Consider the following 17713-nt stretch of genomic DNA (forward strand, 5'->3'; position numbering starts at 1 on the left):
GGAAAATATGGTGAGATATGCCATTTGGAGGTTGAAGAATGGGAGAGCACATGATCAAGATGGCCTTGTGGCAAAGCATTTTGCACATGCATGTTATGCACTGGCCCCTATCTTGGCGAATCTCTTAAATAGAGCCATATGTGAGGGCTTTCCAGTAAGTTGGTGTGACCACACAATAGTGAATTTTTAAGAGTGGAGATCCATTGGTCACTAACAACTACCATACTATTATGATTGGCCATATGCTAGCAAAGATATATGCCTCTATTGTGGAGCATGAGTTGAGTTGGTGGGCTGAAACAAAGAAACTACGGTCTACAAGACAAGCTGGCTTCCGCCGCGGATACAATAGGCTAGACCATATATTCACGCTAAGGGCCTTGATTAAGGAGGGATGATCACGAAGACAAAAAATCTATTGTTGTTTTGTGGATTTCAGCAAGGCTTTTGATATTGTACCACATGCAAGACTCATGCAAAGGTTGCGAGCCATTGGAGTCCCAGAGGATATACAGGGGTGTATTTATGCATTGTACGAAACTATGATGGGGAGAGTATGAGTGCCTAGAGACACAACAGACTCAGTGTCTAGCACGGTTGGTGTAAAGCAAGGCTGTTCACTCTCTCCTTTGCTGTTTGGACTGTACATTGATGAGATTTCTGATTACATACAAAGATGGGGTGGTATGGGAGCTAGCTTGGTTGGGGTACTAATACCAATTTTGTTATATGTAAACGATATGGTGCTTATCTCAAATTCACCTGAGAGACTATAATGACATCTGGATGCATTGCATGTGTTCTGTGAAGATAAAGGTCTCGAGGTGTTTGATTCTTAGTGATAGAATCCAATTCAGCTTTCATTGCTGCCATCCAATGCACACTCCCTTATGCATCCTCAAAACATTCAAGCTCCTCATCATCAAGGGTGCTTGCTGCCATAACGAACTCCATGGTATGTGCAGTATCATGCATACGAGCTTGCCTTCTAGTATGACCAGCCATGGGTGCATCCAAATGACTATCTTTCATAGTCTGTAAATACCATCTAGGCATTTGTTTTGCCTCCTGACTGTACATAAGCTCTAGCTGAATTTCAGTTTCAGCACTTTGCTGAATATTCAAATCAGCCAATGACTGATTTTCTGCATTTTCCAAAGGAGCAGCTGGCTAAACATTGAGTTCACTTGCTAAAACTCCAGCTGAATCTCCAAATGTAATGGGCAACGGCCCTTCAAATACATCATGGGCAGCCTAATATGTGTCTAAACCAGCCAAGGATAATTCTGATTTTTCATCAAATAGTACATCCCTACTGACAAAAACCTTTTTAGAAACAAGATCGTAGAGTCTATAGCCTTTGCTTTCACTGCTATAACCCACAAAAATGCATTTAACAGCCTTGTTATCCAACTTTTTTCTGAGTACCTGTGGAATGTGTGCATATGCAAGGCACCCAAAGGTACGAAAGTGTCCAACATAAGGTTTCCGGCTGTTCCAAGCCTCAAAAGGTGTAATTTTCTTCAAAGCTTTGGTGGGGCATCTGTTCAAAACATGGCAAGCACACATGATGGCTTCCATCCAGAAACTGTGAGGCAAGCTCTTTGCTTTCAGTATACATCTGGCCACCTCCGTGAGTAACCGATTCTTTCTCTTTGCAACCCCATTCTGCTGTGGAGTATAAGCAGTAGTGTACTGATGGACAATGCCCTTCTGCTTCAAAAAGGAATTCAGCATAGAGGACATGTGTTGCCCCCCTTGGTCCGAACAAAGTCTCTTAATTTTACACCCAGACTGATTTTCAACAAGTGCAATAAAAGCCAAGAATGCATCATACACTTTTGATTTTTTTACCAAAGAGTAGACCCAGCAAAATCGAGTAAATTCATCAATAAAAGTCACAAAATAGTAACATCCTCCCAATGACTTTGTCTATATAGGCCCACATACATCCGAATGCACTAACTGCAACCTGGTTGTTACTCTAAAAGCAACATCACGGGGAAACGAAAAACGATGCATTTTCCCCAGAATACATCCTTCGCACAAGTGCTCAAGAGGTCTCTCTAGTAGAGGCAATCCATCTAGCATCTATGTACGTTGCAAGAGCATCAAGATGCCAAAGTTCACATGCCCCATCCTAGCATGCCATAACTCTACCTGTATCATAGCAAGAGTAAGTGTGGATGCCAAATACGCTGACTGATCGACTGAAAGAACATCCAACTCGTATAACCCATGACATAAAGTGCCTGTCAAGACCAAAGTCATGTGTTCTTTGTCTCTCACCATGCATCTGTCATCATCAAATGTGATCTACGATCCGCAACGTGCCAAAGAAAAAATAGAGAGCAAATTCTTCTTTATGCCTAGAACAAATAAAGCATCCTGTAGGCGGAGAATAGAGCCATCAATGGCTGTGAGCACAATCTCCCTAATACCTCAAACAGGGTATGATGCATTGTTGGCACACTGTACAGACTTGACAACTGGAGCTGCACCAACAGAAGCAAATAAATCTCTACGAGATGTAATATGCTTCGAAGCACCACTGTCAAAAAACCAAGTGCATGCATCCTCGGTAGAGCTAAATGCTCGATCAGCCCAAGAAGTGTCATAATTGCATATGTAAAAGCAATAGTCACTGTCTGCAACAAAGGATGCGGACTCAATAGCAGTGGAAGGAGCATAAAAAACAAACATTCCTGACTTCTTCTCCTTGGCAATGCGCTTTCTGCAATCAGTAATGTAGTGGCCTGGCTTCTTGCAATAATGGCATTTGCCTTTTTTGGCTTGCGTGCTGTCTTGTTTTTTATTTGCATGTGATGTACCAAAAGTCCCAGAACTCTATGGAGCATTCTTCACTTGGCTGCCTTTGCCCTTCTGTCTAGCCATAAAAGCCTGCTCAAGGCTATAGCATCCACACCACTATTGTTTCTTGTTTGCTCCTCCTCTAGAACCAAACTCGCTAGCTGAAGAAAAGTGATTGGCTATGTGGCAATCCTCATGGTGAGGTTTAAGGCCATATGAAAAGCCAAGTACGAAAGAGGTAATGAGTTCAAAGTGATAGATACCATATGTGCATCCAAATAGTACTCATCAACATTCATGAGTTGCTCACGCAAGTCCTGAATTTTGTTCAAGTGATCCTGAATAGAATCACCTTCATTCATTTTCAATGTCTCTAGCTCTTTCTTTAAGAAAGAGATGCGAGTCTCATTCTTGCTTGCAAACATCTACTCCAAAGTTAGCCAAGCTTCTCATGAAGAAGCTGCTGAACGAATGTAGGGATGATTGACCGTTGAACTGCCAATGCAATCAGTGACAAAGCCTGAGCATCCCGTGTATCCCATGCTTTTTGAGTTGCTGTTCTTTGGGAAAGTGACTGAAGTGGAGCAGGCTGAGGTGCCCTTTGTGCACGTCCTCCTGGAGAAGGAGTAGCTGGAGCCACAACTCCAGGTCTAGCTTCTTCTCCACTGACATAATCCCAAAGATTTTTGGCCACAAGTACATTCTTCATCATGAAGGACCAAAGTGAATAGTTATTTCCATCCAATCTATCCTCCTTGGATACATAGGTGAAGACATCTCCTCCCTGATTTGCCATGATAATCAATTACCAAAAGAATGCAAAAGGGCAATGTCGAAGCGGGACCAAATTGGAAATCTGAAAATTTCCAAAAATTGCAAGAAATAACTTTCTACAATTAGTGTACAGAGGTACACTCTGTCAAAACTGTCTATAATGCACGCAATCCAAGGTACAATTAGTGTTCAGCAACACTGTATCAGCAAAATCCCCAAAATTTCTTGCCTCAGATTTGTTCAAAACAATCTTTCAGTGACTGTAACTACAGTGTGTATGCCAATGTCCTCAGAAAACATAAAAGCTCCAAAAAAATTTATGAATGTGCCAAAAGATTTGCATCCAATGTGTCCTAGACACGTTTCTTTAATTACATGCCTGCTGCGTAGGAACCCCTGCTTCCAAAAATTTATGTTGGAATTAAAAAATTAAAAAAATTTACAATAAAAATGACGGTTGACTGGCGCAGATTCGTCAACTGGCATGCGTAAGATTGTAGTGAACTGTTCACACTTCCCCTCAAATGGTCTGGCACTTTAGCCCACCAGATTGGTTGTTTACACAACCATTGTATCTTTGATGTACTTAGTTACTCTTCATAGAGTTTCTTGTACTTTGTATTTACCTTAGGGGGACTTTCTCCGATGTGTTATTAATAGGGTTCTCTTTTCTTGGAAAAAAAAAAGATTGTAGTGAACTGGCACAAATTCATCAGACAGGTGTTAGACGGGTACAGTCGACGCAGCAAACAGGCTGTCGCTGGCGGGATGGACGTTAAGCAAGCGGACGAGCTGTCGACTGATGACGAACGGCACAAAAAACGTCTGGCGGGTGGCCCAAAGGACACGACTGACGGAGACAGCACAGGAAACAAACACAAGCAGCACTGCTGGCGGGCACTAGCGAAGCGTACAGCAGCTAACGGCTGACGTGGCGGCTGCAGACTAACGACTAACGTGGCCTGAGCAAGCTACGCTATGAGCTGCAAAGGCAGGGATTCCAGAGACGGGAAGCACTAAAAACGTAACACAAGACGGACAAAAGGCGTCAAACGCTCGAGGTCCAGGCAGCAAGAGCTGGAGGAGCTGACGAGCAGAATGCTGGCGACTGCTATAGGTCGTGCTGAAACTGGGGCAGAGTTGAGCTGAGGAGGACCCGGAGCTGAGCTAAACCGAGCTGAGCTGAGCAGAGCCACTGCTGCTCTGATACCAAATGTGAGAGAGGAAGGCACGATTGAAGCTCAGCATAGAAAATAGTACAGTGTGAGAGTGAAGCACAACACCCAATGCAATAACTAAAAGAGTGTAGAATGCAAGTACCAAGTACAACCCTGAAACCTTAGGGTTGTAGGGGGCGTTCACACCCAAACACAGTAAGTACCCATAAGTGTGTGTCATAAGCACATACGAAATAATACCATAAGTCTGGGGGAAAAAACCTCTCCTACCAAGAGTAAAAAGTGCCCCAGTGTCCTACTGATCACCGACACTCCTATGTGAGCGTAGGCATAAGTGAGGCGTGAGTGAAATCCCCAAAAATTGTTGAGTCTCTCTCTTCATGAGCCTGTCCACCATATGTATTCACTTTCTTTTGAGTGTGTTTGATGTCACATGTTCTCATAGACACAAGGCCTATTGTAAAAAAATGTATAATTGGATCATTTACTATGAGCATAAAATAGAAGAGTCATCAGCCCTCCATCTCTCTTTGCACCTTTCTGGCCTTGGTATATGTTATCCTATCCCCATAACCATCCCCTACTTTTGGCAGTCCCCCATCACATCCCCATCCCCATTACTGTCCACATCCTGTGTCACTTGTGACTACATCTGCACCTCATTGTATCATTAGGCTAGCATGAGTGCAATGCAGAGTATCTGAGGGATAGCTATACATTGGAGATACATTATTTCCAAGGTCTTGTTCTCAAGGGCTTGATGAAATCTGATTGTTCAAGTGTTGGTATTTACTGCTAGCTTGATAGTTTGGTCTAGGCAGCAGCAGCACATAGTTGCAGATTCTTCTATAAAGGCTCAATATCAAATCTTATAAGTTATAAGATGATACACTAAAGATTCTCTATTTGAGATAGCTTTTGGAAGAGATGGGCTAACCTCAGCAGCAGCCCCTAAAAGTATCTATAAGTGAGATGGGCTGGTACTCCACTTGAGGACCAAGCACATCAGAATCTATTACCATCTTGTTTGGGAGTACATTGAGCAGGCAGTGATCTTCCTTGAGTATGTTCCTACCCAAGACAATGTTCTTAATGTCTTCACCAAGGTTTTACGTCAGAGCAAGCCTTGATCAGCTACTTTCTGAAGTTAAAATTGGACCCCACCACTTGAATATTTTTGAGGGGTGGTTCTCAACCCACCTTCAGCTTCATTCAGGTTCTCATCTCTGTTTTTTGTTTGTGAAATGTCACCAAGAGCGGGCTTTGAGATTGTGCATCCAAATCCACAATTTTATGTGTAGGGCAACAAGATATCTCCAACAATTTAATCATGTTATTAGCTCATATGCCAACATGTAACTTAAGATTTCCTAAGCTTTAAGCATGTGCAAGTGCTTATAACCTGTTTTTGCATCACCAAAATTGAAAACAAAGCAGTCTTACCTTTTGCTTCAATTTCTGAACCACTTTGTGTAAGTCAGCCTTCCATCCTTTTCCATGGTGCTTTTGTATGGGACTTTTTATACCTAACCGAGAAACTCGTTCTTTTGCCCTTATAACAGTGTTCACCACCTAGCTTAATAAAAAAATACACTTTTTTCAATGACAAAATAGACATGACTTAGAAGGAAATTTATCTGAAAAAGAAAATTCAACTTGAAATTATCGACATTAATATTCAAACTGACATGTATTGTGCTGGGTCATAACTTTGCACATAGATAAAAACAAGCAAACACCATACCCACTGTTTTTTCTCAACATATAACTATCATTTCTCTTACTTCTATGTACAAGGCCCATCAATGCAAAGGCTCCTTTAATAGGTTGAAATACAAAACAATGGAAAGATGAACCTGACTGCTGGTCTATTTGCTGCAGACATGATTTATGAACAACACTACTTGCAAATCTGCAACGCTTGGAAAACCCTCCATTGTAGTCAATTCAAATAACTCATAGAGCCCAAAATATTGTCCAAGCTAGGAGTAAACTTAGCCAATGACAACATTGTATTCATTTATACACATTCAAATGACACAGCTTGATCTTTCTCTTTTGAGTCTTTCAGATGTGGACATTAGCTGAACTTTTTTGGCGTGCAAAAAGGTTCAGCTAATAATATTTTAACGTCGAGTTGTCTTGAATATTGTGTTTTAATGTTCTTTTGTGATTGACTTGGGTACTCATAAATGGTTATATTCTCACACTATTCGGAGCCTTATGTAGAGAAATCGGTCATTACTTGTGTAGGTAATGGATGATAAGTGTTACCTCTTTGCTATATAAACATTTTTCAGAAATTTCCAAAAAAATTAAGACTTGAAGGAAACTTGTTTCATATCCAAACATTTTTTAAACTCCTAGCTATTATGTGACCCAACCTTCTTTTTATCAATTATGATGAAATGCAAAAACTACAAACTTTGATATCTCCATCGAAAGTTGATGTTTAAAAAGATACAAAAGCAAAAAAAACCCTCCCCCCATAGCACAAAAGAAAAAGTTGGGACAATGTCCCAAGTTGGCCACTCTTAAGAGAGAGAATGTATGTACAATAGGCTCAAAAAATATGAAATCAAGAAATTATACTATTAAGTCATATAAGGACTTACTTAAAAGAAGATGCCAAAATCCCACATGGTTGAGGAAGCCCTTTTTGCTCAAGCATGGACCTAGCCATCTCCAACATGGCTATGTTTTATCACTCCACTACACCATTCTTAGATGGGATACCTTATTTGACAAACTCTGACACAATGTCATGTTGCCTACAAAACTTGTCAAACTCACAAGATCGAAACTTGCCACCGAGATTTGTACAAACAACTCAAACACTATAGGTGGATTAATTCTCCACCAAAGTCATTCACTCGCAAAATCTAAATGCCTCTAATTTGAGCTTGAGAAAGTACGTCCCAAGCATACCTTCAGAAATCATCCATTGTCCACATGAGATAAAGAGCCTTGACCACAAATTGAGTGTGCATGGAGCCACAAACTTTGTATAGACATGCTTTAAACAAGTAGAATTTGAGTGAGTAGCCTCCTTAGGAAGGAACTCCTCATGTTGCTTGCCCCAAAGACAACTAGAGGAATGAAAACAACCTTCTTTCTCGGATAGGGTGGTAATTCCTTGATCAAGAACTTAATTATAGCAATGAGAAAATACACATAAATTGAAATGCACAATTTATCTTACTAATCTTGGACATTGGACACCTTGTTGGCCCCAAAACTGGCACCCTTTTTAGTATTTCTTTAACTTCAATTGCCAATGGATGTATTACAAGCCGAGATTTTTCAATCTCCATGTCTAATTTTAAAGCACCTTGCTGGTCCAACAATCAGCAAATAAATTGGATAATTTGCTCCTTGAATTTCACCCAAAACTCGCACAAATGGAACCACCCCCCACTAGCCAAATCTTGCCCCAATTGACAATGGATGGCCTAGCATCTGAAATCCCTGTCAACTCCACAAATTTCAGGTGTTGATTTTAGTGTACGATGCCTTCTTCTATTGGCACATGTCCCAAGGTCACTAGACAGCAGAAATCCTTCTGTTGTCCGCCAATTTCGACTGAGATCGGTGCCAAATAGCTGAGGAATGCTGAAATGACTGAGCACAAGCTAGAGAAAGTGAGAGAATGCCAGAAGAGAGGGACATTTCTCATTTCCATGTAGGAAAGATCTGAAATAATGTAGTCGCTTGCTACTCAAGAGCCCCAAAAATGCAGTCGCCAGCCCCAATCTGCTATCACCAACCTCAGAAGAGGTCAATCCTACTGTTGTCTGCCTCTTGAAAGGTGTTGGCTCTTATCTCCTACCCTAGATGCATCCCCACAACTGCACAAACTAGTCAGCAACCACACATAAATTGAAATGCATAATTTACCTTAATAATCTTAGACATTGGACACCATTTTGGCCCCAAAATTGGCACCTTGTTCAGTATTTCTTTAACTAAAAATTTCCAATGGATGTATTACAAGCCGAGATTTCTTGATCTCCATGGCTAATCCAAAAGCCCCTTGCTGGTCCAACAATCAACAAACAAATTGGGCAATTTGCCCCTTGAATTTCACCCAGAACTTGCACAAATGGAACCACCAACTGGCCAAATGTTGGCCAATTCAATGGGTGGCCTGACATCTGAAATCCTTGTCAATTCCATGAATATCAAGTGCTCATTTCAGTGTAGCACACCTTCTCCTATTGGCATGGGTCCAAGGTGGCTGTAAACCATAATTTCTGCAATAACTTAGGGCTTACAGCAGAAATCCTTCTGCTGCCCACCAATTTTGATTGAGATATGCTTGAAATGGCTGAGAAATTCTAAGAACGGCTGGGCATAAGCTGGGGAAAGTGAAAGAATGCCAAAAGAAAGAGAAATTTCTCGTTTCCATGCCGGAAAGTGTGAAATCTGATTGCTGTTTGTACCAGACAGTAATTAATGCAGTTGCCTACTGCTCAAGAGCCCCAAAAATGCAGTTGCCAACCCCAATCTGCTGTTGCCAGCCTCAGTAGAGGTCAATCTTGCTGTCACCTACCTCTTGAAAGGTGTTGGCTGCTGTCACCTGCCCTAGATGGGTCACCACAGCTGCACAAACATATCAACAGCCTGTTCTCCCTCTCTCTCTTAGCCTGAATGAACTGAATCCATCTCTCCAACCCCCAAAAACGTTTTTTTGAGTTTACATGGGTATTTTTGCCAAGTGGCAACCTTCTAAACCCATTTTCCAACATTGTCCAACCATTAAATTAATTTTCACAATTAAATAATTCTAAAAATTGATTTCAACCTTTCTAACCCTACCCAAAATTAAATGTGCCCATCATAATTAAGTTTGCTCGACCATTTGCAACCTCGAGTGGTCCCCAATACCTCTTGTTGACCCTTAGACTAGCATTAATTACTCAATTAATGCTAGCCCCTAGTGTTACCACCAATACTTAATGGCCAAACAAAATTTCCAAAAGTTGAAGGTATCAAGAATGGCCTTGACTTATCCAACTTCTAGCCTTGGGGAAGGTGTAAGAGTCTGCAACAAAAGAAGAACATGGAAATAGAGAGAGGAGGGAAGAGAAAGATTGCAATGAAAGAAAAGAATGGAAGAAGAATATATGCACTAAACTCCAAAAGAATGTTGAATACAGTGTGGACTAATCAGTCCTTGCATGCAGCCCAAAGCATCAATGAGGGCACTAGATCAAGCTGATGATAGAAGGCAACATCGGATGATGGAGGAGAGTTCCAAAAGTCGAAGTGTGCTGAATTTGCAAACAAAGAATGAATAACCAGCCAACACCATTGTTTGATGGCTATAAAAAGCCAAGGGGCTGAAAATCTGGCCAAATGCAATGTAGGATGCCCTAAATCTAGGCAATTGCATTAAAATAATGGGAAATTGTTGTTGCCAATTGTATAGGCTGATTGCCTCATGAAGTTGGTGTAAATTCACCCTCCATCCCCATGGAAAAAGAAATGCAAAGGCTGGAAACAAACCTCAGCTAGTGTGAACACACTAAAAGATAACACTGATATGCACTGTGATGCATGCTCTAGAAAGAGCTACCTCCTCCATCAAAAAACATAAAATGACAGACAGACAAAATGTAAGAGCTTCTAATGTCACCTAACTCAAATTGAGGCTCAAAACACAAGATGATTGTGTCAGACAAGAATGACTACTGCACCCCCCCCCCCCCCCCCGCGACCCCCCCGGATAGATCCTAGAGGTGGCTAAAGTCCAAAGAAGATGGAATGGGTCCAACAGTGGCAAAAGAAGTGCCAATGTTGATGAAGTCTATCAATGAAGAAACTTCCCACGATCATGGGAGCCCCCTCGAAAACACAAGGGGCTGGAAAATCCACAACTCCATCACCGATATCATCATCCTATGAAAGGGATGGGGAAACATGGGGGAATCACCACAGGAGATGGAGGGGAGTGGCATGGAACCTATGGATGGGTGGTGCACAATCAAGAATGTATGCAACTACAAAAGACTACCTCAAAGGGCCCTACACAATGGAATGGGAATGGAGCGTGTATAGCCCCCTTTCCTACCAACCTATTGTTGAGAAACCCTTCACCCGCAATTTGCGTTTTTGCATTTCTGCGCTTTGCGTTTAGGGTTTGCAACCCCAAAAAGAGGAGCCCTTCTAGACTGACTGTGCCTATTTATAGACCACTCTCTCCTTCATTCCACACGGCTGATTCATTCAGTCCCTCCCCTCTTCTCTCCAATCTTTCCACTGCCCTCACACCCCTTCAGGAGGACATTGCGGTTCATGGTTCATGGCTCTCTTCATCATCTTATGCTACGGCACCCTTGTTCCCTTGTATCACATTCACTCCATGATTTAGAACTTCATCATTCCATTCATCAGAGTTTCTTCTCTCCTCTTCTCTCCTCCATGTTTGCCGAGTTCACTCCGTGTTCCTTCAAGCAAATCCTACTATCTCGTTGGTATGTCATCTTTTGACATGGTATCAGAGTTGGATCTACTCAAACAACGGCAAAGATCCTCTACTCTAGTGACGGCAAAGACCAGTGGCGGATTCAACATTCACTTCTCTTCTTCTTCCACTACATCAATATCTCGTTTTTGCAGGTTTCAAGTGTTTTCAGCTTGCTGCCCACACCCCTTTCATGGAGGACATCGCAGTCTCAGCTGTCCCTTGCTGTCATCTACAGTCTGACGCCTGTTTCCAACCTTCCATCCACAGTTTGTAGCTGTTTACAGCAGAGCAACTGTTGTTGATCACTTTCCATTTAGAAACTAAAACCATGAAAATGGGACGATGTCCAAAACTTTCACCCAGGTATTGTGGTCCTTTCACAATACTTAAAAGGGTCGGAGAACAGGCTTACAAGCTCCAACTACCTGCTAGTAGTAAAACACATCCAGTTTTCCATGTAAGCAAGCTAAGAAAGAAGCTAGGTGATATGGATAATCTAATCTTAATAGATAACATTGAGGAGCTAATAGGTGACCAATCTATTCCACAGGAACCAGAAAGAATTTTAAGTATTCGTAACAGACGAACGAGCAATACTATTTATCAAGAATATCTAGTAAAATGGAAAGATTGTTCAAAAGAAAGCTCAACATGGGAGCGAGTAAGTGCCTTAGGGAAAAGGTTTCCCAATTTACAGTTGGACCTCCCAAGCATCGTTTTCGAGGACGAAACCGATTCTTAAGGGGGAGGAAATGTTACATTAATAAATGTAACTTATGGGGAGACAAGCACGAGGAATGACCGTCCGGGGGCTTTGGGCACCCGTACAAGGTTATGGGGAGCTTAGGAGGTAAGTGAGTAATACTAAAATAGTAGAACTCACCAGGTAATGACAGCTGGTAGAGGGGGTCACGACAGGGTGGCACTATGAGAACTTCCTAAGCGTGGTCGAGAGGAGAGACAGATCTCTCTGGAGCTTGTTTTCCCATAACAGAGTTGTTCATCAACAGAAGACAAATCTGATAATAAACGTAATACTTACCTTGAACCATCTAATAAAGCCTATGTGGAGCAACGGCGGCTTTTCTTCCACTAATAGGACTAATAAGCTATTTTGCTTGCAAAAAGCTCTTTATGGACTAAAGCAAGCACAAAGGTCTTGGATGGTACAAGTTTGTATGGACTTGTGATACCATTCTACCCTCCATTATCCAAATCTTTATGTGTGCACCACTAGCGCAGGGGTGAGCTATATCTCCTGTTGTATATTGATAATATATTACTCACTGGCTCAGATTCTACTGTTGTCGCAAAAATTAAGGCACAACTTTGCTCTACATTCGAGATGACAAACTTGGATTGTTGTCTCATTTCTTAGGGATAGAGATTATTAGATTCAAGGGCACTATCTTTCTGTCACAACAGAAGTACATCGTATAGCTAGTGAAACAGTATTGCACTAATCAAACACAGCTTGTGGCCACACCTTTCAATTCCACTATCCATCTACACAAGGATACCTTGGGTAAGCCTTTTGATACTCATACCTATTGTTTTGTTGTAGGGAAATTACTTTAGTTGATTCATACTAGGCCAGATCTTGCATACTTAATTAGTTTACTTAGTTGGTATTTTAATGCACCTAGAATGTCTCATTGGATTGCTTGTCTTCGTGTGTTAAGATATTTAAGGTATACCTATAATTATGGACTAACCTATGGTCATGATTTATGCTTGTAGGGATACATTGATTCTGACAAGGCAAAAGATCTTAATACACGGCATTTCCATGGTGGCTATCTCTACACCTTGGACACAATACCCATCTCTTGGGCTAGCTGTAAGCAAGAGACAATGACGGCTTCCACGACCAAGGTCGAATATTGGGCTCTCTTCGATGGTACTACATAGGCCATCTATCTGAGGAACTTGTTGGCTACACTTCAATTTTCTTGCAAGTCGCCTACTATTGTCTATTGCCACAACTAGAGTGCCATTGCTCTTGCGGACAATCCTATCATTACCCTCAGACACGGCACATGGTGGTTCATTTCCATTTCACCAAAAAGTAGGTTGAGCTAGACAATATTCGCCTAGAGTTTGTGTCGTCTAATGACAATTTTGCAAATATTTTGACCAAGGCGATCAACCGACAAGTTCTATAATATCTTGTACCATGGATCACCTTGGGTATACCCTCCTCTACTTCTTCAGATTGACGAGGAGAGTGTGCTTCCCTCTTACTTCTCCTTCCAGTTTAAGAGGGAGCGGTTTCCTTCCCTTAATAGTGACAGTGATGATGCTTACAGTTTTTCACTTTTAGACATTTGTTTATTTTATATTGTATATTATAGACATTTGTAACTTCATCCACACTGTCAAGATGACATGATTATAAAGGGGCACTTGGACAAGTAAACAATTCCCCTATTAGGGCACTATCCAAGTGGCATCATTAAATCGCATTCTGCATGAGTATGAATACTTATATCTTTCTTTGCATGATCCCATGCATCAGCATTCTGTTCATGTAAACATGCATTTCTACGTATTTATCCATTTTTTAGTATCCTTGGAGTAATGGACTTTGCATCCACTATACTTGTCGCCTTGCACATAGCAGTCTCCAAAAAGGCATTTTTTTTTCCAATGCTTGCATGCTAGCTTTGCTTATCTTGCTTGCTTACCCATCGTGCCTTTCTCTCCACCTATTTTCAAATGACTGGTACATACAAACACACCCTTCGGAATCCCTAGGCACTTATCCTAGTAGTGTGTGGGATTAATATGCTTGTTTTATGAAGGTCGTGGGGATCTCTCTCTTTATTTTTCCGTACTTCGAGGCACAATGACTCAATGGGACGAATATTATTTTAAAACCTCACTAAATGCTAAATCTTTTGAATAAATTCACCCAAAGCCCTTCCAAAAAAAAAAGTCTATTGTTAATTCTATCCATCTTTGCAAGACTTGGTAGACCCCTGAGCAACCAATATACACCCTTGGTCCAATGCCCTAGCCTCTCCAAGGTGATCACTTGGGCTCCCTTGGTAAGATAACCATCGCCTCTGTAGTCTTGGTAGGTCACTCGGCAATCGACATGCACCTTTTGCCCAATGACCTAGTTGCTTTGGGGTGGGACACCTTGGGATAAAAGAAAATAAACATCAAGGGCTTGTTTATCATGGCTTAGTTTTGGCCCTCAAAGGAAATGTTAAGCTAAAAATGCGTCAGCCTAACTTAAACAATCCCAAAACACACTTAATTAATCAAGAAACCTTCTTATTTTAGAAAGAAGTGTGATCCTAGAGAGTTATTGTGTCCCACATACAAAACTCTAATTTAGGTGTTCCAAACTTTTTGTAAATAGACATATAACCCACCACTATCCCTCAATCTCGTTTTTATAGATTTCAAGAGCTGTATCTCTACTGCCCACACCCCATCACGGAGGATATCGTGGTCAAAGCTTCCTCCAACCATCTTCTACCATCTGGCACCGCCTGATCTCAACCTCCATCTCCTTCATCCATTACTAGTGACTGCATTTAGAGGCTCTTCTATTGTTGGCGATTGCTCTTCACTGAAGATCTACTCGTCTAGCTGCACACACCCTTCTGGAAACTGCATTTACAGTCTAGAGCTGCCGCCCAGACATTCTCTATCCTCCCTAGGCTGCGTTTACTATTTATGGCTGCCGCCCTGACTTTCTCTCTCCTCTATCTGTTATATTTGCATCCAACAATTGTTGCCCAATTTTTCTCCCTCCTCAAATAACAGTGTTTTTAGCCTTTCTCTCTCCTACACTGCCATCTACATCAAATCCAATCTTTCCTAGTTGTTTTTGCTAGTGTTCAACACACGAAGTCTGCCTTGTTGCGATTCAAGATCCATTCGGAATACAATACACTCTCCGGCTCATAATCTCTGCCTTGATCCCAAAGATACAAGAGTTCGAGGTTCAATATTCATTATATAGTGTGTTTCTTGCATGAGTATTGTATATTCAATATTCATTCACTTTATTATTCATTGTGTTCACTATCTCTAAATTACCCTAACCCTAACCCTGACTATGTTTTGTGTTTATCAGTTTGTGCTTTGTCGTATGATTGGTTTTATGTTTTTTACATTTAGAACATTTCTTTACACCTTCTTCATCAACCATCTCATCTTCAAAGAGGCCTTGGCCCACTGAACGTGGTGCTCTAGGTTATATGACTTGCCATTAGACGTTAGCCTTAGGTATATTACACAAGAACTTCTGGCAATAATCAATTAGCCAAGGCTATCATGTACTCTATGAGGCTAAGATGCAGAACATCATCCTCATCATTGAGGCTGGTCCTTGTGTCGTAGCTGGCCGAAAGGCCTTGCCTAGTTAGTAGATATAGAGCCCTTAGCAAGCCTCATGATCAAAGATTTGGGGGCTCCTTGCAAGCCTCACAAGATGGCACATTCACAAGGCCACTACTAACTTATCTTCAACAAGGAGAGCCCTTTGCCTTTAATCCTCCATCTTACTCCCTTCATGGGCAATGGAGCAGCTATAAGGTGACCCTTGGCTTTAACAACTTCTTCTTCACACATGGGTTATCATAGACTGTTTTTCACCTTGCAAGATGGTAATACTACTGATGCTACATTTCCTTGTATTGGCCTCTCTCATCCAATCCCCTCAAACCACTTTAAGAGGCCTTATACTTGTGATGTAGACCCTTTTTGGTTCCAACCATACTGTTGAGCCCTTGTACTTCTTGGTTGATTTCCCAAGTAATGTACTTAGCCACACTTTACTTTGGGGGGGAAAATCCAAAACTCTTGTATACTCATACAAACACCTACTTGAATTTCTATGCCTTCAGCTTCATATGGGTCAGTCAATTTTAAGCATAGAGCAGCCTTAGTCACAAATTTACACAATTTTCCCCTTTCAATGTCCACTCTCTCTTAATGAGTTCTAACAAACCTCTCTCGGAGTGAGTTCTCAAACACAAGCTTTAAGAAGCTAACAAAATAGTTCCAATGAAAATTTTGACCTTTTGACTTCTCCCTTTTAAAAATATTCAATAACACAATATAAGCTTTGAAGCTGAAAAGAGAGGTTTGTCTCCATCAACTTGTACTTTCCAACTCAACTATCTCTATCTTCAATATGTCAAAAGAACCTACAAACAATCTTCACATGAATACTCATCTTTACAATCGCTTTCATTTGTTGTGCCTTGTGTGTGTTGGTGCTGACGCTTCATTATCGGTTACTTTCCCCCCTTTTCAAATCTGATCATTTCTTCCAAACACTCTCATTCAATCTCCAACATTATGTGCAAAGTTTATTGAGTGTTGGCACTTTCCTATGACAAGTTGGATTGCTGCTTGAGGCAGTAAGGTGACCTTCTTCATTTGATGTTTTCGTAATCACCCGTTCTATTAAAAAGATGTTTTGACTGCACCAAAATCTAAAGAAAAGACATGGATTTCAGGAAGTCGCATCATCACCTTGGAGTCTCCCAAATGATTTGGTATTACAGCCTACCTGAGTGGCTATTTCATCAGATTTGTGCTTGACGCCTCCTTTGGGCTCATAGGTAAGAGATGTTTCTTGTTATTTCCCTACATTTCATTTTATTATTTGCGTTATGAAATGGGATATTTCACCTAGGCGCACGGACAAGACTAGCTATAATTCTTGACTCCCTTCCAACAAACTTACCTAAACCGAAGTGCTCAAATGCTTCTAAGCGCTTCTAACCTTGCTAACAAAGGATCAAAAATTCACCTAAAGCGAGCACAGATGCTTCCACGCGTTCTTATCAATCCTGATAAAATATTAAAAATCGTAATACAAACCAACCACAAGAATGCTTCCAAGAGTTCTTATGAGCGCCGTTTAATGTATAATCTGTTCGGGTCTTTGCAACGGTTCAAATACCTGAGCTTTCCGCTTATGGATGGCAGTCATGTCGTGTTCATCGGAATCAAGATAACGTCCCGCAGCTTGGCCGCGCCGCTGCTGCAGGAACTCGTTGTAGTGATTCTCATTGGCAGCCATATAAGAAGGCTGGGGAGCACCGGGGAGAGAGGAGGAAGACGAAGCCGCCGAGGAGGGGACCGAAGGAGGAGGAGGAGGAGAAGAAGAAGACGAAGAAGAGGAAGAAGAGGAAGAAGAAGAAGAAGAATAAGGTGGCACTGAAGGACGCTTGCTGCTGAAGTTACTTGCCCTTCCCGAAGGTCTTGGGAAATTAGAATGGATGGAGTGTGCGGAAATTAGCGGATCGTCGTGCACGGGGCTGATGGAGATGCTAGATGCCGCTATGTCGAACGCAGAGGGGTGCTTCGACAGATGACCACGAGGCATACTGCGCAGTGCTGTTTTATTTAGGGTTTTCGTTTTCCTCGACGTAGCAAAGAGCTGGCCAACCTGTTGCAGTTTCCCTCTCGTGATCCCATGAAACGGATCTCAAGCTCTTTATTATTATTA

At 41.6% G+C, this 17713-nt stretch overlaps 2 protein-coding genes across 6 annotated transcripts in view; one reads left to right on the forward strand and one right to left on the reverse strand.

Moving 5' to 3' along the window:
• LOC148041841 (uncharacterized) overlaps nucleotides 1-17488 on the forward strand; it is a 218362-nt gene extending 200874 nt beyond the window's left edge. Inside the window, exons 4-5 of the mRNA XM_087683157.1 lie at nucleotides 16716-16820; nucleotides 17191-17488. Of these exons, the coding sequence (XP_087539283.1) occupies nucleotides 16716-16772 (57 nt within the window). The 3' untranslated portion in view covers nucleotides 16773-16820; nucleotides 17191-17488. The remainder of the gene's footprint in view (nucleotides 1-16715; nucleotides 16821-17190) is intronic.
• LOC148041840 (uncharacterized) overlaps nucleotides 1-17590 on the reverse strand; it is a 225348-nt gene extending 207758 nt beyond the window's left edge. For all 5 annotated transcript variants that reach the window (XR_015691637.1, XM_087683131.1, XM_087683121.1 and 2 more), the window contains exons 1-2: nucleotides 17165-17590; nucleotides 6207-6335 (exon numbers count right to left, since the gene is read on the reverse strand). Coding sequence is in view for 4 of the 5 variants with exons in the window: in XM_087683131.1 (XP_087539257.1) it covers nucleotides 6207-6335; nucleotides 17165-17590 (555 nt within the window). In the remaining variant the exon portion in view is untranslated. The remainder of the gene's footprint in view (nucleotides 1-6206; nucleotides 6336-17164) is intronic.
• Nucleotides 17591-17713: the final 123 nt, after the last annotated feature.

The sequence above is a fragment of the Lygodium microphyllum genome, chromosome 1 (assembly GCF_053477565.2).
Source record: "Lygodium microphyllum isolate KBCC chromosome 1, Lygodium_microphyllum_v1.1.10, whole genome shotgun sequence".
Lineage (NCBI taxonomy): Eukaryota > Viridiplantae > Streptophyta > Polypodiopsida > Schizaeales > Lygodiaceae > Lygodium > Lygodium microphyllum.